Source organism: Lonchura striata, chromosome 6, assembly GCF_050655825.1.
Source record: "Lonchura striata isolate lonStrDom1 chromosome 6, ASM5065582v1, whole genome shotgun sequence".
NCBI lineage: Eukaryota > Metazoa > Chordata > Aves > Passeriformes > Estrildidae > Lonchura > Lonchura striata.
The window spans coordinates 27,118,247-27,142,648 of NC_140708.1; the positions used below are offsets into that span (position 1 = coordinate 27,118,247).

The window sequence follows — 24,402 nt, forward strand, 5'->3', positions numbered from 1 at the left end:
TAAAGTTACCAAAAGGAAGTGCTCATAACTCAATGAGATAGAACTGGAAACCCATTTTTGAGTAGCCAGGTATCAGCACAGACCTCAGTTCCTCTCTTCCTCACCAGCCTTGTACAACTTGGTGCCATTTTCCCTTTTCCCTAGTCTGAGGAGGATGAAACTGCCTGTTGGCAACTTTGGACTTCCCAGGTAGATTTGCAAGAGATCCTTGCCCATTTTACTGGAGCCTGTAATTGTCTTCATGCTCTGTTTACACACCCAGAGTTCAAGTGTTCCCCTCTTCAACTGATACTTTATTTCTGCCCTTCATGACTCTTCCCTCTACCTGTCTCTATTTCTTTGGGTTGTTAATGAAGGCATCAAAAAATAAATGTTACCATGGCAGGTATTCCAGAGTATTTCTCTTCCCTGTCGGGTCTGGGCTGTGCTGAGCACAGCAGCACCTCCCCGGGTGATTTCTGGGGGGCAGACCCTCCTCTGGGTCTGCTGCTGGTCCTCTCCCCTTGGCAGTGGAACTACATGTCAGAGCACACCTTGTGCTTGAATGAGGTGATGAGGAGATGCAAGCTTGTCTTTGCTCTCCGAGGGGTTTATCCTAGGCTCTGGGACCATATTGGCCAAGGAGCTAAACCCTCCAGAAAACCTGATGCATTGGAGAGGTCATACATAGACTGAGGTCTGTCTAACTCCATCTTTTCCATGTGAATACAACCCTTTTTTATGTCTTTCAGCCAGTTTTCGGCCCAGGTGATGGGGTTTTTAGTCCACAGCAGTCTGAAAAAGTCATTTCTGCTCAGTTTTTAAGTGCAGTGCTAAACTCCAAACATCTGCCATCCCCAGAGAACACTGCTTTGTAATTTTGTCTTAAAAAGTAATCTGTGTAAGCCCCACCACTGCCTGCTGCTCCCAGATCTGCTCTCCTCCCAGCAGCCAGTGGTTCGATAGTGTGTAAGTGATCGGACTGATTTTGAACACTTCCTAAATTCTCCCTGGAGATTATCTCTGCCCTTAGCATCTTCCAGTCACTATGGACATACAGAAATGCCTCGTGCCTCCTTACCCAGTCACACAATGTCGGGGTGTGCCTGGCACGTTCCCATGCTTTGCTGGGGACACAGCTGGGACTGCACGCCTCCAGGAGGGTTCTTCTCCTTGAATGCATTTGCAAGTGGAGCCTGTAATAGAATTCTGCTCTGGGACAGTTAGGGACTTGGAGCGGTGAGACACAAAAATCCTCTCCAAGCACTCATGCATGTTGCACGTGTGCCAGGTGCTCTGTCTGAGGCTGAGTTAGCCCACGGTGTCCTTTGGGGATGCTCCTGCATTCCAGCACCCAAGTGAAACAGCCACTACAACTGCTACAGCTGCTCACTGCTGCAGATGAGATGCATGTCATGGAGAAAGCAGCCCTGGAAAGGTGAATCCACCTTTCTCAGAGCCCAGGTCTTTAGCTTGTTATGCATCCCAGCACCCACAGCTGCACCAAGGTCTGCAGGGAGAGAGAAGGGTCTGTGTAACTCTGGTGAAATCCAAGTGGATGTAGATCCACTGAGGGATGGGAGGTAATGACTGAGCTCCACCAGCTCCAGCCAGAGCTGCTGCTTTTCCTGGGAACCACCATCTCCCCAACATGGCTCTCACAACTCTGGGGCTTGCTGGGGTGAGTCGTTGATACACAATGCAGATTTGGGAGGAAAAGGTTCATAAAGTTTCTCTTGCAAAAGCTATTTATCAGAAAGAGAGTTGGCCCAGGGGTATGCCAGTGCATGCTGCAGCAAGCATCCTGTTCCCTGCAAGGCTGGCAGGAGCCTCTGGGAGATGTGCAAGGCCTGCCATTTCTGTTTGCAAGGAGGAGACATGACAGCCCAACATTCTTCCTCAGGAGGAGCAAGTTGGGATTACCTCTTGACACAGAGTATGTGCAGTCAGGACAGAATGCTTCACCTTATGTCCCAGAGCCAGGAGACAGCAGTGAGACATTTCAGAGCCTTCCTCTCACACTTAGAGACAGATGATTCACATCGTTATGGACAGCACTGTAGCTGTACTTCATAAAATCAAGCACATGGAGAGCAGGAATCAGCCTCCTGTATGGGAAACACTCCCTGGCATTTGTAGGCCAGAAGGTATTTCTGTGAGAGCAGGACTTCCTCTGCTGCTAACAGCCACAACATCTCTTGACAGGGGGATTCAGCTGTGGATTTTTCTGGAAGGGCAAGCAAGGAAGGTATAGGTTGTGCAAGAGTGCAGCAAAGCCTTTGCAGGTGGCATTTTGCTCCCAGCCTTTAAAATACTACCCCCAGAGTTTCACCAGCAAAAGTTAAGAAATTGCAAAACTTCCCATGGTTCCTGAAGTGCAGGATGCTCAGTGTTTAGTGTGTCCACCTTACATCCTGTTTTGGAGACTGAAGTATCTGCCAGACAGGTATGGCCAGAGGGCCAGGACAGGACAGGGTGCAAGCAGGGACACCCCCAGAGCAAAGAAAGCATCTTGGTATGGGAGAGCAGCAGAGAAGGAGGATGTGGTTTGGGGCAGAGATACTTCCAGCTGCCTGACCTTGTCTTCTTATTTTCCTTCCAGTTACTACATTGATGGTCGAGTGGCCAAAGTGACAGACTTCCTGAAAACACGCCTGTTAGACACACTGTCAGACCAGATCAGGAAAATCCAGAAGGTGAGCAAGAGCAAAGGGACACCATGGCAGCAGAGCCTGGCTGTGGCACAGCCGGTGGCCGGGGCTCAGCACCGGCAGCTCCGGGGAGCTGCTGTGGGGCAGGAGGGACAGGGCGGGCCCTGTGCTCCCCGTGCAGGTGCAGGCAGCCCTCATTCGGGGCAGGGGTGGAACACCAGGCAGCACGAAGCCTGGCCCCAGCGCGGGGTGTGTGCTGGCTTTTGAGGGACGTGGCCACAGGCCGCAGCACGGCATGGGCTGTGCAGTGTGCTGGGACACAGGGCAGGAGAAAACACCGTGCAAGGCCCTGCTGAGGCAGCTGGCTGCCTTGAGGCTCCCATCTGTCTGTTCTTGAAGGGAGCAGCATGTAGTGAGGGTGAAACTGAACTTGCACCCCAGAACGAGCAGGCAGGTGGTCCCGAACCTTCCTGAGCACAGCCAGTGCCATGGCTGCTCAGGAGGGGGCTCCTGCTGCCACACCTTGCCCCACTTGCTCACAGTGTGCTTGCTAATGTTGCTTGCAAAGTAGTGACAGTGGCGTTCCCAGAGTGATTCTCACAGGTGGAGAGTTGTGACCACTCTGAACTTTCCTTTCTCCCTGATTATCATGTTTTGACTGTGTCAGAAAACCCAGCTGTTGTTGGCCTGTGGTGTCAGAGTCCACGGCCTGGCTGGTGAGTGCTCCTTTCCTCAGTGTCCAGGGACCCAGCTCGCATCTCTAACAATGGGATACATGGCAGGGGCTTGCAGGGTCCCCCTGCTTTGGCTGAGAGAGGGGCCAGGGCTGAGACTGACACACTCAGCTGTCAGTCCTGGAAGAAATAAGGAACACCTAGTGAGTAAAAAAGGCCTTAGGGACTAGAGGAGATGTCCACTCATCTGTCTTGTCTAGGTTTTCAAATCTTACCACTTACCACAATGTCTCACTTGTAATTCCTGCAGGGAGAAACCATAGAATGAGTAAACAACTCAAAGAGGCCCTGGGAAAGGGGATGAGAGGGTCAGTACAGCAAAGCTGGGAGAGAGAAGCTCCTTGCTGAGCTCTCTGGCACAAGCTGGGAGTCATCCATGTGTGTGGATGATACTCCTGTGGGGGAGGCATGGCACAGTGGCCAGTGCAATCACTATGGGGCAAGCAAGAGACACCAGCTGGCCCAGCCCCCATGGCTGTAATGCCCTGCCAAAAGTGGTGATGTATCCCACCTCTGCTGTGGGTTGGAACCTGCTGGGAATGGAGTGGGACTCCATCCATTCCCAGACCAGAAGCAGCCAGGAGCTGCCCTTGGTGCAGTTTAGGGGAACCCTCACACCCATGGGCCAGAATTTGGTCTGCACAGGGGAGGGCTGGGGAAGGCTCTCCTGGGAATGCCAGTGTGGCTGAGCAAAAGCACAGCACTGGGTGCTAATAGCCTCCAGCTTGGCTCTGAGTCCGTGCATCCTGCCGGGGCTGATTAGAGCAGCTGGACTTGTCCACTTCCCTGTTTTATTGCTTCCTCTCCGACCGGGGAAGGTGGCGGGCTTAGATAATTACAGGCAGGATGCCAGCACCTCTGGGGCTTCAGTCAGGGTTGTCGACTCTCACAGCCTGTGAGTGGGAGGCAGCCCAGAGCTGGCGTATTTAACATCTTTGAGGGATCCCAGTCCATCCAGCACATTCCAGCGCTCCTCACTAATGGGGCAGGATCCATCAGGCTGCTCAGAGCATTCCTGGGGCCGCTGGGTTTGCAGACATCTGGTCCTGGGAGCTTGTCACCCAGCCTGGAGAAGTGGGATTGCAGGACAGAGAAGAGGGTGTGGTGCCAAAGGTTGCCGGGGCTGGGACAGGGCAGCTCAGGCCAGCTGAGCATCTCACAGGTGTCTGCACTGCTGGCTGAAGCCTGGTAAGGGGTGGGCTGGCATGCTCAGACCTGCACGTCCCACATGTGCCATGGACCCCTCAGGTGGCAAAGCAACCCCTGCTCAGCAGTGGGACTGACTGTCTGTGGCTGGAGGAATCCCACTGCTTTCTCCTTGAGTGCCTGCTCACCTTTAATCCATGTGGCCCAGTACTGCCACACTGCAGAGCCACTGGGGCTTGGGGGCTACCCATGGCTGGCAGCCACCGTGAAAGGGGGTATGGCAAGCTAAGGTGGCATGAGGGACAGTCTGTGGGACAGAGTGCATGGGGAGACCACAGCGGAAGAGCAGGATCTGGGACTGGGAACATGAGAGTACATTTGGGAGCAGCTCCAGAAGGTGCAAGTGGACATGCTGGCAGTGGAAGGAAAGAGTGAGGAATAGCGTGCCACCACCCAGCCAAGGTAAAGACACAGAGTGACATGCCATGGCCAGGCAGGCACTGACTGTCCAGCAGCACCATCACCAAAGCTCTCCACAAAGACTTGTGAGACAGGAGATGTATGCTTTGGCTTTAAATCACAGGTTCACCAGAGTAATTTTGGTTGCTTGTGTCTCTCACGCAGGTAGTGAACACGTACACACCAGGGAAGAAGATCTGGCTGGAAGGTGTTGGCATGACCTCAGCTGGAGGCATGAACAACCTCTCCGATTCGTACGCAGCCGGGTTCCTGTGAGTGACACTGGCTGGCCAGCCCAGGGCACTGCCACCCCCATGGGCTCTGCAGGCTGAGGTGCTGCAAAGGCACTGCAGCTGGAAGAGGGCAAGCTCCAGGCCCAGAGACCCCCTCAGTACACCCTGGCAGCCTGAGTATTGTTAATTTCTCCATTTCATACCTATTACCACTCAGCTCTGTTTTCCATTTTCTCTCCATTGAAGTTACAACCATTCCTGGCTCCTGGAGCTTGTCCACTGGCATAGCCCCATTGCCTGGACATCCGCTGCAAAGCCCCATTTTTAGATCTTCAGAGCTGGCTGTGATCATGAACGATGGAGGAAGATTAGCTAAGCTTTGCAGGGAAGCACAGGGACATGCCTGGGCTATCAGGGCTGTGGCAGGCTGTGAGGATTGAAGATCTTGCCCAGAGAGTGTGAGAAGACAGGCCAGTGCAAAGGTCTGGTCTGCCCTGCTCAGACAGTGGGTGCAGAGTGCTGGCAGGCTGGGGGAGCACCCCAGGCTCTGGGCAGACGCCTGAGATATTGGGGTGCCCTCACACCTCAATACACAGAGGCTCAATACACACACAGGGGCTCAGGCACAGGTTTGGGATGTGCAAGCTGGGCACAGCTGGGGCAGGGGAAGAGACGTGCAGACTTGCTGGGGCAGGGATAGTGGGAGCCAGTTAGTAACCAGCTCATAAAACCATCAGGAGGCTTCAGCTCAGGTGCTGGAGCAGGAATCAGGTCGTGTGCATGAGAGCAGCTGTGCCGCTGGCACCAGGCAGTCCCTCCATAGTGTTCCCCCCATGGTGCCTCCCTGCCTGTCCATGTGCCCTGGCTCTGTTCCCTCTGTCCCCAGGTGGCTGAACACGCTGGGCTTGCTGGCCAGCCAGGGCATCGACGTGGTGGTGCGCCATTCCTTCCTCGACCACGGCCACAACCACTTGGTGGACCAGAACTTCAACCCCTTGCCGGTAGGTCTGCCCAGGGATGTCATGCTGGTGCTGGCTTCTCCCTGCATGTCTTGGGGGATTCTCTCCTTGTGGCCTGTCTGAACTCTGCCGGAAAATGAACTTTCCAAATCTGTTCCTGACAGTGTTAATAGGAGATGTTGGTTTATGTCAAGTGAGACATGAAGGAGGCAGATGGGAGAGTGATATCTCTGTGGCTGAAATTTCAAATGATGCCCCAGGGCTGCAGCACAGGAGGGAGTCTGGTACCACTGAGGGGCACCAGGGCAGGCTGGCGAGTTGGAGGGATGAATGGAGCGGGCATCTGGATCACTCATGTTGAGCTGGCCCAAGGGAAGCCAGGCTGGAGCTTCAGCACCTGATTTCAGACTTCTAGAAACCAAGGTGAAAGCTTCACAGTGAGCAGTGGATCTCAGCAGTGCCCCGCAACATCCCTCATCTTCAGAAACACCTGAGCAGAGGGGGAACTCCCAGAACACATGGTGCTGATAAGGAAACCACATGAAAAATCCTGTTAAAAGTAGCAGGTTTCCTTTTCCTCTGGGGGTTAGTAAATGTACTGTCTTGCAGGCAGAGATCCTGGCGGAGAAGCTGGATGCTCTGCATTTCTTCTAGAAGGGATTTATTGGTCCATGACCCAGCAGACGCTGCCAGCAGGCTGGAGATCCCTCTTGGACATGTGCACAGCCCTGACACTGTGTGCTGGGATCTCAGGGGTGGCTGCAGGGGAGCAAAATCTGAGGGAACTGCAGCTCAGTCAGCTCTCCCTACTCGGGCAATGAAAACAGCATCCCTGAGCACCAGGCTGGCTTCAGAGAGTGAACCTATGAGCAGGAGAGCATGGTCTACTGCTTGTGCTGCTCTGGGTATCTCCTGGGGCACCTTGGTCTCTTCCCAGCCTTCCAGCAAGCATACCTGCCAGCTCTGGGGGCCTAGCCTGGGGGCTTTGAACTTTGTTTGAGAGGAACCTGAGCTCGCAGCTCGATGGATTTCTCCTGAAGAGCCAATTTCCCTGACTAAGCCACATCACCCCTTTCCCAGGGCTTCGGGGCCCCAGATTGCTCCTGGCTGGATGGGTGCAGGCCAGCTCCTGCCTGCTGGGTGCACAGGGGTAGCAGCTGGCTGTGGCCAGCTCTCCTGGCACAGCAGCTCAGAGGGTGGCCCATGGCCAGCTCTGCTGGCACAGCGGGGCAGCAGCCCCAGAGCGACTGGAGAAGGAGTGCAGTTCAGAACAGGATTAAAGCCAGGGAAGGAGTTAGGAGAATAAACCCCAGGCTGTTAAACACAATGGAAGTCTTTAACTTGGATTTTGCTGTTGTTTTAAAGATAAGCCTCCCAATAAGTGAGGTGCCAATTGCCGTCATGGTTGTTTCCTCACTCTCCCATGTTCTTCAGCACCGATCCCACATCCCATCACTGTGCTCCTGCACAAACTCTTCGCAGGTACTTCCACAACCCCTTTCCCTCCACTCCTGTGCTATAAAAGAGCCACAGACAGGTGAAAACCGACGAAGGGTTTAAAAAAGCTGCAAACACCGTGAAGCCCAGCAAGGCCGGGGGTGACCTGCTCCGCGGGGCGGCGGCTGCTCTTTTCCCGTGGGAGCTGTCAGAAGACAAAAGCCGCCGGCGGTACCTGCGCGGGGCCGCGGCGCTGTGAAACACAACCTGCTCATTAGCTGCCATGACAAAGAGGTCTCCGCACGCCTCTGGGCGTGAGGCAGCTCTCGGCTGCCTGCTGAGAGCAGGGCTGCACCGCCGCGGCATCGCTCACAGCTCCGGCTGGCAGCTCTCAGGGGGCCGGGAGCCAGCCCGGGGCTCCCCGCAGCAGTCTTTGCACCTCTTCTCCTCCCTGCCCCTGCTGATGCCTGCTTGTCCGATAAGAGGATGGTCTCGGGTGGCAGCAGTGTGACCAACAGGAACTGAAGCTTCGCAGTGAAATTAGGAAGGTGCTCACATCTCTGTTGGGCTTCCCATACACAGCTGGCTCATGAGTTAAGTGGCATCTTGTGACTTTTGGAACATCTTGCCGCAGACATGGTCCTTGTGTGCCCCTCCAGGTCCTTCACCCATGGAAGGGCAGCTTGAGTGCCCATCCTGGTTGCCAGAATTGCCTGTCCATTCTCCCTTTGAGCTCAAGTGTTTTACTGCCTTGTTATTTTTGAGATAACATTTTCATGTATGGTTGGAGTGCTTTTTCTTCCTGAGTGATTGGAGCAGTCAGCTGTATAATAGTCAGAGAAGCCCTTCAAATAAAGCCTTTTGCAGGTACATCAGTCTGCCTGCCTGCACTTAAACCTGTACATGTGTGGGAGTAAGGCATGGAGGGAAGGAGGGCAGGAGCAGCGCTAATATTTGCTCGTCACGGGGCAGTGCCTTTGAAATGCTGATCCAGCATATAGTACCTCTAGGATCATTTCAGGCATACTCTATCTCTCTTTCCTTAATATCTCTCTGAAACAATCCAGAGGGAAGCAATACATTTATTTCACCCCAGGCAGACGTGAGATTTCTCTTCAGATTCTTACAGAATGTTAAAGATGTTTTTCAGTGCTCTTCCACGTGGTAGTCATCTCTCTTTTATCCATACTTGGTATTGATTTCTGCTCCTTTAATGTGCAATGCCGTAAGGTTATATCTATGAAGAGAAAAAACTTGGGCATATTTCTAGGCAGGGCTTGAGGAGCACAAACCCCATGGAAAAGCCGAAGCTGAAAACCAGACTTCCATTTCCTGTGGCTCCTCATGTACCTTCCTCTAAGGACTATGGGCGGTGAGATACTCAGTTTAGTAGACACTTAAAGTTCATTTCTGCATATAAAATTCATATGCAGGGCAAGAAAGTCCCAGAGGGATCAAGGGTGAATCGACAGCAGGGGCTGCCTGCTCAGCTGTGGTGGTAGAAGACAATGTGATATTGCCTGTGAATTGATGGCGTCCTTGAGAAAGCATCACAGCAGTGCGAAGGTCTGTGCCCAGTGGTGCTGTGATCAGATGCTTGGATGCTGGGGGTGCTTTTTCACCTCCTTGGCTTTGCCCAAAGCCACCGGGGAGAACTCAATGGGAAAGAACATCACTGTCTGTCCTGGAGGAGGGAGGACGCCGGGCTCATATAAGGGCTGTGTGTCCCGAGCGGCATTAGGGAATGGGTCCAAGGGGGCAAGGGCCACTCCGGTGAGGTGCCAGCAGCTGAACGTCTCCGACCCTGCACCCGAGGGGATCCTCCCCTGGCCAGGGCAGCGGGGCTGGCTCCTCACCCCCCTGTGCCCATGCCCACGCTGGGGCCAGCGGAACTCGGCCCCACTGCTGCAGCCGCCCGTCGGCAATGCCGCTGCCACCGCGCTGGGCGCCAGCCGGCCCAGCACCGCGGCGGCTGCGGCTCCCCCCGGGAGTGACAAAGGCTGGGGAGAGGGAGCAGGTTCAATGGAGCATGCACACACATGGAAGCTGTTCCTGATGACCATAAATCTCCCGTGCGGGCGTCTGGCACCCCAGTCTGCCCTGCACGCTAGAGCACTGACTCTGGTGGGAGTGATGCCTGCAGACAGGGAAGGGCTGGGAGAGGCACGGATTGGCAGGAGCTGTTGTTAGAGGACGTTTGCTCTGGCCACAGATGGGAGGGATGAAATCCCAGGCAGTTCAGGTGTGCATGGGGGAAAAGCTTTCCCATGAGATGTCCAGCTAAAGCATGGTCTGCTGAAGGGCAGAGTGGAAATGGTGCCCTATGGAAGTCTTCCAGCGAGCCTTGGCACGACTGCCTGGAGCAGGTTTGAGCAGAGCATCTACTCCACCACCTTGTCCTTTCTATTATGTCTCAAGGACTGAAGCATTGTCTGCTTCCTGCACCCTCCCTCCTTCCAGGAGTTCCAGGTTTGCTCTGAGGATTGTTGTATCCATGAATGAGGAGACAGATTTAAAGCAGCTAAACTCTACTTGCTGTCAGTGGGTTAAAGGGCCTTTCCCTCTTGGCGCACGGGGAAAATGGTCTCTGAAGTGCATATGCACTTAAATGGATCAAAGCCAGGCTAGCAGCTCTGGCACCCACCCACTGGAGCTGCAAGACATGTGCAGAGCTGGAGCTGGACTGTTCCTCCTGCAGCAGAGTCTGGGGCAGAAACAAAAGCCATCTGGGACCGGCAGCAGCAGCTTGGTCTTGGAAGGATGGACACAGCCATGGCTCACATCTCCCAGAGGCACCATGCTAGTGCTAAACCTGCCTAGCTTGGTCACAGAGCCAACCCAGGGCTGTGAATGAGGTGGGACAGAAAGACCATTCCCAGAGTGGATTGGTGTTCTGGAAGAACAGGAAACAGAAAAATTGCATTTGGTTTCCAAGCCCTCTGATCTGGCAACTCTGCTCCCTTCCTGTAGCCTGCATCGCCTGGACCCTGTTAGGGAGAGGTGATGACAAAAGAGAGATTTGGCTGTTTCTCCATGTGCTCAGATCCCAAGAAGGTGGGGAGGCCACTGGCTGGAGGCAGGCTGTGATGGGCAGTAGGCAGGGGTCACATCCTACTCAGCACTTTCCTGTTTCCTGGGCAGGCTGTCCCCTCAGTGCCACTGATGCCTGGGAGCAATTCCTGTGGCTGCCACTCTCACAGTAGGAATTGTGCTGAAGACAGTTGCTTGAGGAGAAAGCTGCAGGAAGATGTAAAGGCATAAGGCAAGGCAGGAAAGAGCAGTGTGAGATGAAGCATTTGCAGCCGTTGGAGCAGGAAGGAAGAGGATCAGCACAGCAAAAGCAACAGATGCCCAGGCAGAGATGTCAGCAGCTTCAGAGGGCTGTGGTGGGGCACCTGCAGGGATGTGGCCTCAGCAAAAAAGGGATTGGTCAGCATCAGCCGTTCCTTTCATGGGCGGAGGTGTCTGGATCAAACCAAAGGTCTGTCCTGCCCAGCAGGGAAGAGGCAAGGGGCCCCTTCCTGCTGCATCTCTGCCTGCTGCCTCCTCCCTGCTGGTGCCTCTGGCAGGCCAGTCCACTTGAAGCCCCCTTGTTTGGGGCTAGAAGGAGCCTTGTTCCCCAGTCATAGACTGTCTCTGGAGTGTCCCCTGTGGTGCTCACTCACAGACTCCCCAATGCAGCAGCAAATGTTGTAGGAGATTGCTCAGTTCTCCACAACCTCCATATAAGAGGGGACACACACAAAACAGCAAACAGATCATGTCCCTGACGGTGGGGACATGAGAGCTCATGAAGGCAACATTAGTGTCTGAAGCTGATGATTTTGACTTCAGAAAATGTTGTTCCCTGCAGGATGAGGCTCTGCCCCACTCTACTTGTCACAGAACCTTGCAAAGGGCTTGGCTGAGAAAACCTTAAACTCCCACTTAAGAAGCACATAAAACTCAGGGATAATGTTAAAAGCAGCATTATCCAGCCTTGCTGGAGGAACAAGCAGCTATGGCTTGAACAGGATGTAAGGACCTCCACAGGGAGAAAGCTTTGGATGCTGAGAATCTCTTTAATCTAGTGGAAAAAGAAAGAACAAGAAGCAGTGGTTGGAAGCTGAAGCCAGACAAATTCAAGACAAAAATAAGGAGTGGAATTAACAGTGTGGATATGTAACTGCTGGAACAAGCTCTCTGGAAAGTGGCAGCTTCTCCATCCCTCCAAGACTTCACAACACAATCATTATTTTCCATAGGATGCTTTTGTCAAAAACAAGCCATCAGGCTCAACAAAGGGATGAAAGAGCAGAACTCTCTGTCCTGTGATATTCAGACCAGCCAGCCCTTATCTCCACACAGGTTGCTTGGACTGTGGAATAATGTAGATGAAAGTGCAGGACTGGAGCTCTCTGTAACTCTATTGAAACTCGAGTGTGCATAAGACACAGGGGAAGAACTTGGACAGCTTCAGAAGTAGGAAGAAGCAATAAAAAGTGGAATATGGTGAGTAGCAGCCCAGCTGATGCTGCTGGTGACTTGGGAACATAACGCCATGCCCTGGCAGCCCCAGCAAGAGGAGGCTGTGCACCACGGGCTCACAGCCTACTCATTTGAAATTCAGCTGCCTTTGCTGGTTACAGTTCCCAGGAGACTGAAGGGCTATGGCTCTTTTACTCTGGTTTTCTGATTACGGAAACATCTTCTGAAACATGGAGAGCACAGAGCTGAACAAATTCAGGTGGCAGCAGGGCTGCTTTGTTGTCTCTAGGAGAGAGCACGGGGATAACTCCTGCACTTTTCCTGATGGCTCTGCAGACAAGAGGGTCTGGCTAACAGGTTCTACCTCAGGTCTGCCTAATCAACCTTGTTTCCAAAAGCTGAAGTCTCTAAAACTTCTGCAATGAAGTAAATTGTGCAAAGAGATCAGGTAGGACCCTCTGGGCTTTCCCTCTCTAATGGAAAACTTGTACATCTTCACTGGCCCCACGGGGCTCAGAAGATGAGGGTCCCTGAGTTCTGCACATCAGCTCACTTAACACAAGCTCCCCTCCTGCCCACAAATCAGGGGTCCCAGACTTCAGAAGACCTCCTGAGGCACAGGAAGGCTCTGCCTTCAGGTGCTCCTCACCTGCAGTACTGCTTGATGGGTCTGCAGAGTAATCAAACCAAGAAAGATCCCTTGATTCCCTTGGGACTAATAACAAACCAGATTCTTCTCTGCTATCCCTCCTCTACTGCTACAGCCGTATTGCTGGCCCAGCCCTCACAACAGGAGTTTTCTGTGACTCCAAAAGACAAATCCTTTCTGCAGTTGCACTGGTTGGAGCACCCTGTCTCCCTGGACATTGCTGAGGCTGTCCCTGACAGGATGTCCAGCACCACACTGCACATCTTTACAAGGGGTATGTGGGCACTGCCAGCCTGAGGAACTTGCTTGCACAGAATGTGCCACATGGGAGCGGGTGCCAGCTGCTGCCAGGACTCAGGAAGAGGTCATTGGTCAGTGGAAAAGCCACCCTGGTTGCAGCTGGGTTTCCAGAGCATCTATTTCCCAAGCTGGTCCCCTTTGATCAGGAGCTGGTAGCTCTAGGAAGCCCAGCAGCCCTGGTGTGATTCTAGCTGGGGTTCACTCATGCCAGTGGATGGAGCAGCCCTGGAGCACCAGCCCAGCTAGGGAAAGTGTCTGCCCTCAGCAGGTTGGTTTCAGTCATGCTAGGTGTGTGTGTGTTTAATTCATCATCCAAGGGCTTGGTGTCACCAGGTCCTGGTAATTTATTGCAAATAACATGATTTTGGCCCCTCACACAAGTGGATTTGCGATGATGTGAAAAGCTGCAGCTGTCTTCAGTGCTTCCCTGCAGGGAGCTGAAGGGCTCAAGTGCCTTGAGGCCAGTGCTGATGACTCCTTTTTCAACCCCAGGTCAATTTTTTGGCCCTCCTTTGAACTCTCTTTGCTATTTTCACATCCTTCTTGAAACTGAGACTTTGGAGCTAGCTTTGCCAGCAAGGCGAGGTAAAAGCATTGTTCTCCCCTCACCTCCTGCAGATGTTGGAGGGACACAGTGGTCTCTGCACTGCCCTGGAGGCACTGACTGTGCTGAAACACTGCACACTCAGCTGTGATCACCTCATACTCTGCAGAGCAGCTCACCCTAAATCACTGCTGACTGTCCTACCCATCCCATGGCACCTGCATGGCTTTTCTCAGAAAAGCTGTGTACCCTTAGCTGGGCCAGAAGCTCACAAAACATAGTCAACACATAGGAGAGACATTCATCTGTCCTGTGCCCAGCTTAGGAGATGCTGAATGGCACAGCTCTGCCCATGAACCATCATGGCAGGAGCTTGGGGCTCAATGCCCCCAGCTCTGCAGGGCTGTTCAGAGAATCCTTGGGAAGAGCAAGTGCTGAGATATAAAATTTAGCAGCAGCTGGGGCAGCTCATGGGGCTGGTCAGTCTCTCAGGACCCCCACATTACAAACCTTGCTGCTGCCTTGAGAGTGGAGGGACACTGATGTCAAAGCAGCAAATCCCTGGGGAACACCCAGCCCAGAGGGGTGGGTGCTCAGCTGGAGGCTGGAGGTGCTGGTCCCAGCTCACCATGGAGGCAAGACCATTGACAGCCTCCTGCAGAGCAGCTCGTGAGATCCTCATGGAAATTCTGTGTCTGAGGGCAGACACTGAGGGTCTGGCCTCTATTACTCCTGTAACCTGTGGGTGAAAGCAGCATCTCATCAGTGAAAATACAGAGAGGAGATGAGAAATCCCCGAAGGGCTTCTAGAGACCTAAAAGCCTGAGCTGACAGGTAGCTCAGGACACAAAACTTAGTTTTAATGTGTGACAATGGGGCTAAACACTGAAGTCTGTGCTTTTCTTTGTCTTCACTGCAAACTCAAGAAGTTACTCATCTAATGACTGCTAATCAGGGTGGCTTGCCAGAGAGGCAGCAGTACCGTTTCTCCTGCCTCCTGTGAGCCTGAGCAGCACAGGCTGGCACTGCTTCCCACAGAAGCTTGGTGCAGGCAGGGACATCCCAAGCAGGGCAGCCCAAGCAGCCAGCAGGGTCAGGGACAGAGGCATGGCCTCACTGATAGCACACACCAGCTGCATTGAGCAACTGCAGCTCGTTCTCCTTGGGAACTTTGGCCTTGTGGCTGAGCTGCCTCAGGCTACACGAGCCTCTCCTTTCACACTCACATCTCCTTTGGGGCCCAGAGTTTCCAGAGGAAGCAGTTACCAGGCTGGTGTGGCGCAAAGCCCCGTGGTTTTGGCTGGGAGTATCAAGAGGAGAACAGAAGGTGGCTTTTCCTCCAGCATTATGCCAAAACCTTGCCCAGAAAGTGAGAAGTGTGTCTGGATCTATCTTTGCCAGACCAGCTAAGTGCTGATTAAACAGATCAGATTCTGCTGAGCTGGAAAGAGCATGGGGCTGGCAGTCCAGTCTGGCTGGTGGGTTTTCACCTTGTGCTGGTCACTGGTGCCCCACTGCTCGGCTTTATATGCTGACCTCTTTACCCAAAATGCATGTTAATCAGGGGCTGTGGGAGGGCTCCCCACGCACAGGATGGATTACTCAGTCTGTATATGATATCTGTACTTCCACCTGCCCATTCTGCTCTGCATCCTGGGGGCCTGGAGACCCCATTCCCAACCACATGCCCTTCTGGGATGCAGGACCCCTTCATCACACTATGCTGACCATGCAGGGCTTTCCTTGCCCTTCCCAGGCACTGTGCAGAGCCACGAGGTGCTTGTTCAGTACCCATTTCCTCCTCACTATACAGGTCAGCCCTGACAGGCAGAGCAGCCCCTGGTGCTAGTGTGACCATCACTGCTAAAGGTTAGACATTGCCATTGGGGAGGGGGGATCATCCCAATTGACCTGGGGCACATGGCCCTTCTAGGATATCCACTCTGGGCTGTTCAGAGAGTGTTTATGCAGAGTGCTCATGTGTGTGAAGGTGCCTCAGCACCCACAGGCAGCACTCAGAGAAGCAGGGTGAGAGGCTCCATCTCCCCAGCATCACCTGGTGTTCCTGGAGGAGCAGTGGGGCCAGAGCCTCATCCTGCAGAACAGCAGGCGAGGGCCTGAGCCTGCCCTTTCCCTTCCCACAACCCTGCTTCATTTACCACACACCTCCCAGCTCCTGCAGCGGATGAGGGGGGGCCCTGCCGGCCTCCGTCACCGCACAGCCTCACCTCCCTCCCCGGAGCTTGGGGCCCATCCTGCGTGCTGTGCGAGGCCCTGCCCTGCAGGAAAAAGTAGTGTGTGGTGACGTAATTAAGGCTGCATCACTTTTGCATGTGTGTAGGGTCTAAGCATTTCCTCTTTCTTGAGCTTGGCTTCCCCATGCTCCTCAGGAGGCTTTAAAACCAGAGAAATGGCTCTGGGAAGCTGAGCACCCTCAGCAGTCCCAAAAGCCAGTGTGCCATGAGTAGAGACAAAGAGCAGGTGAGAGTTCTGATGTGCTCCAGCTCTGTGTAGAGAGTGGGGCTAGAGCCTGCTCCAGAGACATCCCCACCCTGTGTGCATCAGCTGGAGCTGCTGTGCAGATCCACAGCATGGCTTAGTGTTGGTCCATGGGTGTGTGCAATGGTGCTCGTGCTGTTCCCCATGCTCCGCAACCCAGCCAAGATCTGAGCTCCTTTAGAGGGTACCCATGTCTCTCAGCATGGGCAATGTATTCCTCCCTGAATCCCTTTCCTGGAAACATCCATGCCATTATGGCTTGGACTGCACAAAAAAAACCTCATCCCCAAAGCAGACATCTGGCACACAACATTTTCTCCCCAACAGCCATAATTTTGCTGGGCTGCAAGCAGGGGGGCCAGCCTTTCCTGCCCACGCCCTCTGTGCGTAGGGGGGCTGTTGTGCTGCTGACTGTCCCCTCTGCCCCCCAGGACTACTGGCTGTCCCTGCTTTACAAGCGCCTCATTGGTCCCAAGGTGCTGGCGATCCACGTGGCCGGTCTCCAGAGGAAACCCCGGCCCGGCAGGGTCATTCGCGACAAGCTCCGGATTTATGCCCACTGCACCAGCTACCACAAGTAAGCGGAGCAAGGATGAGGGTTACAGGGTGGGGTAAGAGGTACCCCCAGGGGATGGGGGCCAACAAGGACGCGCTGGGGCGCGTTGGCTTCCCAGGATATCCACTCGGGTCCTGCTCTGGCCGCTGTCACAGTGAAGGGAGAGTGCAGGAACGGCGATGCCCCCGATGAAAGTCGCGGCCAGCCCGTGCCTGGGAACGGGACGGGCTGGGAGCGGCGCAGTGGCCGCCGGGCAGCCTGGGCAGCAGAGATCAAGGGAGTGGATTTCACACGAGGGGCCCCGCTCGGTCGGGTTACCCGCCGGGCCGCGCTGCCGTGGAGCCTGGCCTGGTTATTGTTTCGCTGATAAGGTCTTTGAAAGCACCTCAGCGAGCCGGGGGGGCCGCCACCTCCTCCGCGGACACAAGTTGCTATTGTGGAGGAGGAGAGACTGTTTCTTTACACAGTCCAGATGCTTTCAACATGCCTCCAGCTCGGTAGGAAACCTTGTCTAGTAACTGACAGGTGCAAAGTGCTTTATAGCCTTTGTTTGGGGCTGCCTGATTAGGCAGGGACAGAGGATCAGTGTCTGGACCTGTCTGTCAGGTGCCCGGGGTGGCAGGGGCAGACGCCACTCATGCACAGAGCTCCCCTCCGTTCTCAGCCTCCTCCTTGCAGGGCTGTGGGAGGGGGGGACGGGGGCCGTCGTGGGACTGACGCTCTGTCCTTGGCCACCTCCACACTGGACACCGTGGCAACGTCCTCTTGTGCCGTGTCCCTGCCGGCTGAAGAGGGTGGCTTGAAAGGTGTCACCTCAGAACCAGGCTCCATGATGGGAAGGTGGCATGTCCCTGTGGAGGGGCAGCAGGATAGTGAATCGGGATACCTGCACCAGGCCAGTTCTTACAGAGACTCCCAAGCCCCTTCTTGGAGGCAATGCTCCCTGAGGACATGGCAGTGCAGCCCTCATCTCCCACTCTCCCCTCTGTAGTCACAACTATGTCCGGGGATCCATCACCCTTTACATCATCAACCTGCATCGCTCCCGGAAGAAAATCAAGCTGGCAGGGACGCTGCGGGATAAGATTGTCCACCAGTACCTGCTGCAGCCCTATGGCAAGGACGGGCTCCACTCCAAGTAAGTTTCATGCTGGTGGCTGGGACTGCCACCACTGTCCCATGCTCAGTGCCACGGCGCTGACCCTCTCCTGGTCCCACAGGTCGGTCCAGCTCAACGGGCAGCCGCTGGCCATGGTGGATGATGGGACTCTCCCCGAGCTGAAGCCGCGCCCGCTGCGGGCCGGCCGCACCCTCGTCATCCCCCCGCTGACTATGAGCTTCTACGTGGTGAAGAATGTGAACGCGCTGGCCTGTCGGTACCGATAGCCTGTGGCCCACAATGGACTGGCCAGCCCCGCTCCTGCCCCTGTGCACTGCCCAGGTCACGCTGCCTCCTTGGCAGCCCACGCAGCCTCGCCGTGGGGCCGTGTTGGGCAGCTCCACGCCATGCCCTCATCCTCACCCCCAGGATGTCCTCCACCTTGGGACCACCCTGCCCTGTGACCGCAGAGCTCCACATGCCCTGGCCACCATCCCGCCAGAGCAGTGCCACAGCCAATTTGCAGGGCCTGCCATCCTCCGTCCTGTGAGCTGCGAGAAGGACCCAGGCCCTGGTGCCCACTGGCTGCAGGGAGGTTTGCGATGCTGAGCCCCAGGGAGCACCCTCCCCGACCCCCTGGTCCCGCTGCCGCTCGGGATGACCCCTGCAGGGGCCGGACCCCCTCCCCGGAGGCGGGCAGTGCTCCGGTGCAGCAAGCGCATGGAAGCAGCTCCCTCTACTGCCGCCGGGATGCCGCCAGCCGGCCGGGGCCGCCGGGGATGCACCGGGCGGGGCGGGGCAGGGGAGGGGAGGGCGCGCCGGGCCCGCCCCGGGCGGGCGAGCTCGGGCTCCGCGGCGGGAAGTGTTGATAATTAAATTATACATCCCGGGGCGGAGAGGGGCGGAGCGGCGGGCCGGGACCGTGTCCTGCCCGGGAGAGTGGCGGTGTCGCGGGCAGGAAGGAGCAGCTGCGACGCGCCCAGGCGCTACCGGAGGTGTAATAAAGTTGGGCTCTCAACCAAGCCGGCGTCTTCTGTCCGCCGCGGGCCGGGCCGGGCGGGCGGGCGCGGTGCGGTGCGGCTGTCACACGGTGCGGTGCCGCTGTCACACTTTGCGGTGTCGCTGTCACACGATGCGGTGCGGCTGTCACACGGTGCGGTGTCTCTGTCACACTTTGTGGTGCCGCTGCCACACGGTGCGGTGTCTCTGTCACACGGTGCGGTGCCGCTGTCACACGGTGCGGTGTCGCTGTCGCACTTTGCGGTGTCGCTGTCACTCGGTGCGGTGCCGCTGTCACACGGTGCGGGGTCTCTGTCACACGGTGCGGTGCGGCTGTCACACGTTGCGGTGCCGCGGTCACTCGGTGCGGTGTCGCTGTCACACGGTGCGGTGCGGCTGTCACACGGTGCGGTGCCGCTGTCACACTGTGCGGTGTCGCTGTCACACGGTGCGGTGCCGCTGTCACACGGTGCGGTGTCGCTGTCGCACTTCGCGGTGTCGCTGTCACTCGGTGCGGTGCCGCTGTCACACGGTGCGGGGTCTCTGTCACACGGTGTGGTGAGGCTGTCACACGGTGCGGTACGGCTGTCACACGGTGCGGTGCGGCTGTCACACGGTGCGGTGCCGCTGTCACACTTTGCGGTGTCGCTGTCACACGATGCGGTGTCGCTGTCACACGTTGCGGTGTCGCTGTCACACGGTGCGGTGCCGCTGTCACTCGGTGCGGAGCCGCGGTCACTCGGTGCGGTGCCGCTGTCACTCGGTGCGGTGTCTCTGTCACTCGGTGCGGTGTCTCTGTCACTCGGTGCGGAGCCGCGGTCACTCGGTGCGGAGCCGCGCCGGGCCGCCGGGGGCGCTGCGCGCGTGGGCGCGGCGGTCACGCGCGGCGGAGCAGGAAGCGGCGCGGGGCGGGTGGAGCCGCCCGGTCCCGGAGCCGCCCGGTCCCGGTGCCCCGGTCCCGGGGTCTCCCCGGCCGCGGGCCATGCGCTGCGTCCTGATCGCCAGCACTGCGGCCGAGCTGCTCTTCTACTGGGCCGATGCCGCCTTCCTCCGCCGGCTGCGGTCGTCCCACGCCGGGCAGGTGGGGCGGGACGGGCGGCGGGGGTACGGGGAAGGGAGCATGGGGTGCGCGGCTGACCGGGGGAATGTGGCGCAGGGCCCGGCGCTGGAGGACAGCCTCAACACCCTCTTCGCTCCCCTCATCATTTCCTGCGCCGCGCTGCTGGAGAAGCTCTCCGACACCTATACCTGCTTCGCCACCGAGGGCGGGCGGCACCTCCACGTCCTGCACATGGTAGGACCGGCACCGGGGACCAGGGACCCCTGGGCGGCCCCCGCTTGACCCCGCTGCCGGTTGCAGTTCGGGGACTGCCTGTACATCGCAGTGAACGGCGACGGGACGCAGAGCGAGGATGACCTGCGCCGGACGCTATTCGTGCTGCGGCGCTTGGTGGAGGCTCACTGTGGCCTCGTCACGCTCGACTCGCACCTCGTCCGCAAGGAGTGAGCAGGCACAGCCACCGGCACGGGGTGGCATGTCGGGTTGCTGGGGTGGCTGCTCTGAGCTGCCTTCATGCAGCACCGGGGGGTTGGAGTGGGTGTTTCTAGCTGGAACCCTCCCTTTGCTGGGCTGCAGCTGGGTTTTGGTGTCCGTCCCACGCGGGGAGCTGGGTTTTGGTGTGTCCGTCCCACGCGGGGAGGTGACAGCCACCTATGAGTTACACTCTTGTGATGGCTGCAGGCTGCGGCCGGCTGATTCAGAGCAGCGGGAGCGTGTGTGGAGCCTGCTGCGGGGCCTGCTGGAGACCTACAGCCACCTGCGGGAGGAGGACCAGAGCTTTGCAGTGGAGGTACCAACGCTCTGGGCTGTCCCTCACTTTTGGAGTGTTCCAGGAGTGGGAGGCTGCATGGAGTCCCAGGATGTGGGAAAAGGCAGTAGGTTGGGGACTTTCGGGCAGCTTCCTGGAGCAATGGAAGCTCAGACCCACCCCTGGGACTGTAAGGCTGTGCTGAGGGAGCTCAGCAGCCTGCCCTCCTCCTGCACCACAGGCCGTGGAGCGGCTGATCCATCCTCAGCTGTGTGAGCAGTGCATCGAGTTCCTGGAGCGTCAAGTGGTACAGTACATCAACACCAGCCCTGAGCGTGGCGGGGATGAAGTGGGCCATGCCTTCATCCTGGTACACACCAAGCTGCTGGCCTTCTACTCCAGGTGCGCCCAGCCCCACCATCCTCCCCAGGGCAGCCATTTGTCCTCCCAGCTGACCTGTCCCTCCTCTGGCCTGCAGCCGCAACGCCAGCTCCATCCGCCCTGCCGACCTGCTTGTCCTCATCCTCCTGGTTCAGGACCTGTACCCCAGTCAGAGTGCTGAGGAGGAGCTTGGCCCACAGGTGCTCCAGAGCAGGACTGGGGGTGCAGCAAGTCAGGGTGCTCCAATGGGGCGATGCCTTGACAGCTGGGGCTGAGGGGTTTTTTCTCTATTTTTGAAAGGCCACAGCAGGGAATGTTCTTCCTCAGGGACCCAAGAGAAGTGAGAGCATTCCTGTGAGTGGCCCTGGCTCCCATGGAGCTGCAGAGAAGGACTCGGATGACCAAGTGAGTCCTTGATATCAGAAGTTGTAGGGTGGGATTGCTGGGAGGGCTGCCTGTATTGCTGCTATCGCTGACCCATTTGTTTTTGCTGGCAGGACACAGATGATCTCTCTGTGCCTGAGGTGTACTACACACCTGAGCCCTCGCCAGGCCGGCACAGTACAGGTGAGTGCCCAGCTGGGCAGCAGTTGTGCCCACACCCCCAGGCCTGCCGAGGCCCCAGGGCTCTGAGGGGGGCTGGAAGGGTGCCCTGCCCTGTTCTCTGCAGGCAGTGAGAGCTGGTCAGAGGGTGCTGAGATGCTGAGCATCGGGGAGGTGGATGCTGCAGATGTCCAGGTGAGCACAGAGCCCTGCAACACCTCCCAGCTCCACACCTCACCAGCCTGCCCTTTGCAGATTCCAGTCCTCGTCACTCGTCTCTTGCTGTGCTACAGCTGTGGGTGTCCTGTGTCCCGCATGTTGTGCATAATTGTGACAGCTGTAATCTCCTTCTCGGAGGCATTGCTTACAACGAGCTGTCAGCAGGGAGGGAGCAGGGCTGCCTCAGAGCAGTGTCTCCCTCTGCTGCCATTGGGCTTTCTGCTTCCCTGATGGATGCTGCAACACCTCACACACTGCAGCAAACACTGGCCTCCATTTAAGGCATTTGCAAACTTTGTCTTTGCAACAGTCTTCTTCTCTGCTGCTCCTTTGGGGTCCCTGGGCACTTTCCTCACTGCTGATCTTTTCCTACCTGGCCCCTCCAGCTCTTTTGGTTCTGTCTTGCCTGGTTGCAGCTTTCAAGGCAATGCTACATCCCTACAGAGCATTCTTGGTGTGAGCTGTCTCATCCCTACAGGGGACTGAGTATCTCCCCTGTTTTCCCAGATGGCAGAGGACTTGCTCCAGACCTTGGGGCCTCTGGTCCCTGAAGCTTCAAACCCCAGAAGGATCTTTCTGGATGCCAGCCTGCGGGAAGGTTACTGCCCCTTGCTGCCACACACCATGCACTGCCTCCCACTCTGGCCAGGCATCTCCCTTGTGCTCCTGACCAAGGTGAGCTGCCTCTGAGGTGAGGGACGTTATATGGGACTGGGTCCTTCCTGACACACCTGTCCCTTCCTTGGCAGGGCCCCATGACCCAGGTGGCCATCACCTTGTACCAACTGCTGGATGGTTTCTTGGTGCTGGAGAAGAAGCTGGAAGAGGGACCAGAGGTGGGAGTCACACGCTCCTACCCATTCCTCGCTGAGCTGCGGCAGCGCATGGACAAATTTGTAAAGAAGTTGAGTGGACAGGACATCCAGGTAGGAGTGGGAACATGAGGACCCTGTCCTGTTTTCTCCACAGCCTGACACAGTCCTGTCTCGTTCTAGTTGCAGAACACCTGGTTGGACTTTAAGAACAAGATCTTTTCACGGAGTGAGCCTGGGAGCTCCCTAGAGTGAGTAGGGGGAAGCCAGGGAAAGTCTCTGGGACAGGCAGGGACCTTTCCCAGCCTGGGGACCAGCACAGCTGTCTCTGCAGTTCTGGGGACACAGTGTCCAAACTGGTCTGTGTCCCCTGGCTCAGGCTGCTGCAGTCAGTGGCCAATGTGAAGCGGCAGCTCTGCTCCGTGTACCGCCAGCTCTTCCTGACCTCTGCTGGCCACAGCCTGTCCCAAGGGCTGCGGGACCGTGCTCAGAAATTGATGAGGTGAGTGCATGGGGATGGTCAGCATTGCCAGGGGGCTGCCCCACACCCAGCTGTGCTGGGGCTGGTGGGTCCTGGCCTCTCACCGTGCCTCTTCTCGGCAGGGAGAAGCTGCTGGACTGGCGGGACTTCCTGCTGGTGAAGAGCAGGCGCAATATCACCATGGTGTCATACCCATCTCTGCAGTGGGGACCCAGCCTGGCAACGGGGTGGCCCTAAGGGGGTAGCAGATGTGGGAGTGGGACCCTGTCCCCTGGTACCGACATCAAGGGGAGGAGTGTAATGGGCAAAGGTGGTTTCCCTGAGGCTCAGGAGCTGTCCTGGAAGGGCACCAAATTTGTTGGACACCCTTAACCCATCCCACATACCTGGAGGACTTCCCTGGTCTCGTGCACTTCATCTATGTGGACCGCACAGCTGGACAAATGATGGCACCATCACTCAGTGTGACAGAGAAGTCCAGTTCAGAGCTGGGCAAGGGTCCCCTGGCTACCTTCATCAAGAAAAAGGTACTGCTCATGGGATGGGAACCGCAGAAGAGGGTGGAAATTGGAGGGGTTTCTGCTCAGGCTTCAGGTGCCCCTTGTCCCCCAGGTCTGGTCCCTGATCACACTGGCCCGGCGATACCTACAGAAGGGCTATACAACACTGGTGCTGCAGGATGGTGACTACTGCTGCTCCTATTTCCTCTGGTTTGAGAATGAGATGGTATGTGGGGCCAGGAAGGGGCTGAGCCCTCTTTCCCTGGGGCAGGGAGCAGGCTGTAGGCCTAGCCAGCTCTGACTGCTCGGTGGTCCCACCCCAGCTCCTGCCTCTGCTGTCATTTCTCCCCAGGGCTACAAGCTGGAGGTGGTGGAGGTACCAGTCCTTTCTGATGATTCTGCTCCCATTGGGATGCTTGCAGGGGACTACTACAGGTGAGCAGTTGCCAGCCCTATGGTTTGCCACCAGGGCTCAAAGCTGTGATGGCACACAGGTCCCTGTGAGTGATGCCGGGATGCCAGTGTTGTGGTGTCAGTGGAGTTACACCAGCCCATCTCCCAGCCTGGTGCCAATGGTTTTGCTGTGTCCTTGCAAAGTGCTTTATAGAGGGAAGGTCGTTAGAAAGGGGCTGCCTACGTGCACTGTACCTGACAAGCCCCTGTCTTCTCCTCCCCAGGAAGTTGCTGCGTTATTACAGCAAGAACCACCAGGCAGAGGTAGTGAAGTGCTATGAGCTGCTGACCGTGCACCTGGGCATCATCCCCTCCGAGCTCGTGGTCCAGCAGGCCTACGACTTGGCCCGGCGCCTCTGGGAGCCATCCCGCATCCCTCTGCTCTGAGCCGCCTCCAGCCACCTTGGGGCCGGGATTAAAGTGGGTGTGTGGGTGTTCCTAGAGCCTGGGTTGCTTTCTCAGTGTCTGTGTGCCATGCTATGGATTGTGCCTGT

At 56.7% G+C, this 24,402-nt stretch overlaps 2 protein-coding genes across 5 annotated transcripts in view; both read left to right on the forward strand.

The window, feature by feature from the left end:
• HPSE2 (heparanase 2 (inactive)) overlaps window positions 1-18,734 on the forward strand; it is a 105,648-nt gene extending 86,914 nt beyond the window's left edge. For 2 of the 3 annotated variants that reach the window (XM_021536427.4, XM_085582627.1), the window contains 6 exons: window positions 2,582-2,675; window positions 5,135-5,241; window positions 6,089-6,203; window positions 16,489-16,634; window positions 17,605-17,751; window positions 17,834-18,734. In XM_021536427.4, the coding sequence (XP_021392102.1) occupies window positions 2,582-2,675; window positions 5,135-5,241; window positions 6,089-6,203; window positions 16,489-16,634; window positions 17,605-17,751; window positions 17,834-17,999 (775 nt within the window). In that variant the 3' untranslated portion in view covers window positions 18,000-18,734. The remainder of the gene's footprint in view (window positions 1-2,581; window positions 2,676-5,134; window positions 5,242-6,088; window positions 6,204-16,488; window positions 16,635-17,604; window positions 17,752-17,833) is intronic. The other variant, XM_085582626.1, reaches the window with a different exon arrangement.
• Window positions 18,735-19,591: 857 nt separating this feature from the next.
• Window positions 19,592-24,351, forward strand: HPS1 (HPS1 biogenesis of lysosomal organelles complex 3 subunit 1). Of its 2 annotated transcripts, none has more exons than XM_085582631.1 (18): window positions 19,592-19,792; window positions 19,868-20,005; window positions 20,072-20,214; window positions 20,453-20,561; window positions 20,761-20,921; window positions 20,998-21,100; window positions 21,201-21,305; window positions 21,398-21,467; window positions 21,571-21,638; window positions 22,170-22,337; window positions 22,412-22,588; window positions 22,658-22,725; window positions 22,854-22,976; window positions 23,078-23,143; window positions 23,338-23,482; window positions 23,568-23,681; window positions 23,808-23,890; window positions 24,133-24,351. In XM_085582631.1, the coding sequence occupies exons 1-18, from the start codon at window positions 19,694-19,696 to the stop codon at window positions 24,293-24,295; spliced, it is 2,103 nt and encodes a 700-aa protein (XP_085438757.1). In that variant the 5' UTR covers window positions 19,592-19,693; the 3' UTR covers window positions 24,296-24,351. The 2 variants fall into 2 exon arrangements, with proteins under 2 accessions (XP_085438757.1, XP_085438758.1); XM_085582632.1 differs by having other exon boundaries at window positions 19,602-19,792; window positions 21,228-21,305.
• Window positions 24,352-24,402: the final 51 nt, after the last annotated feature.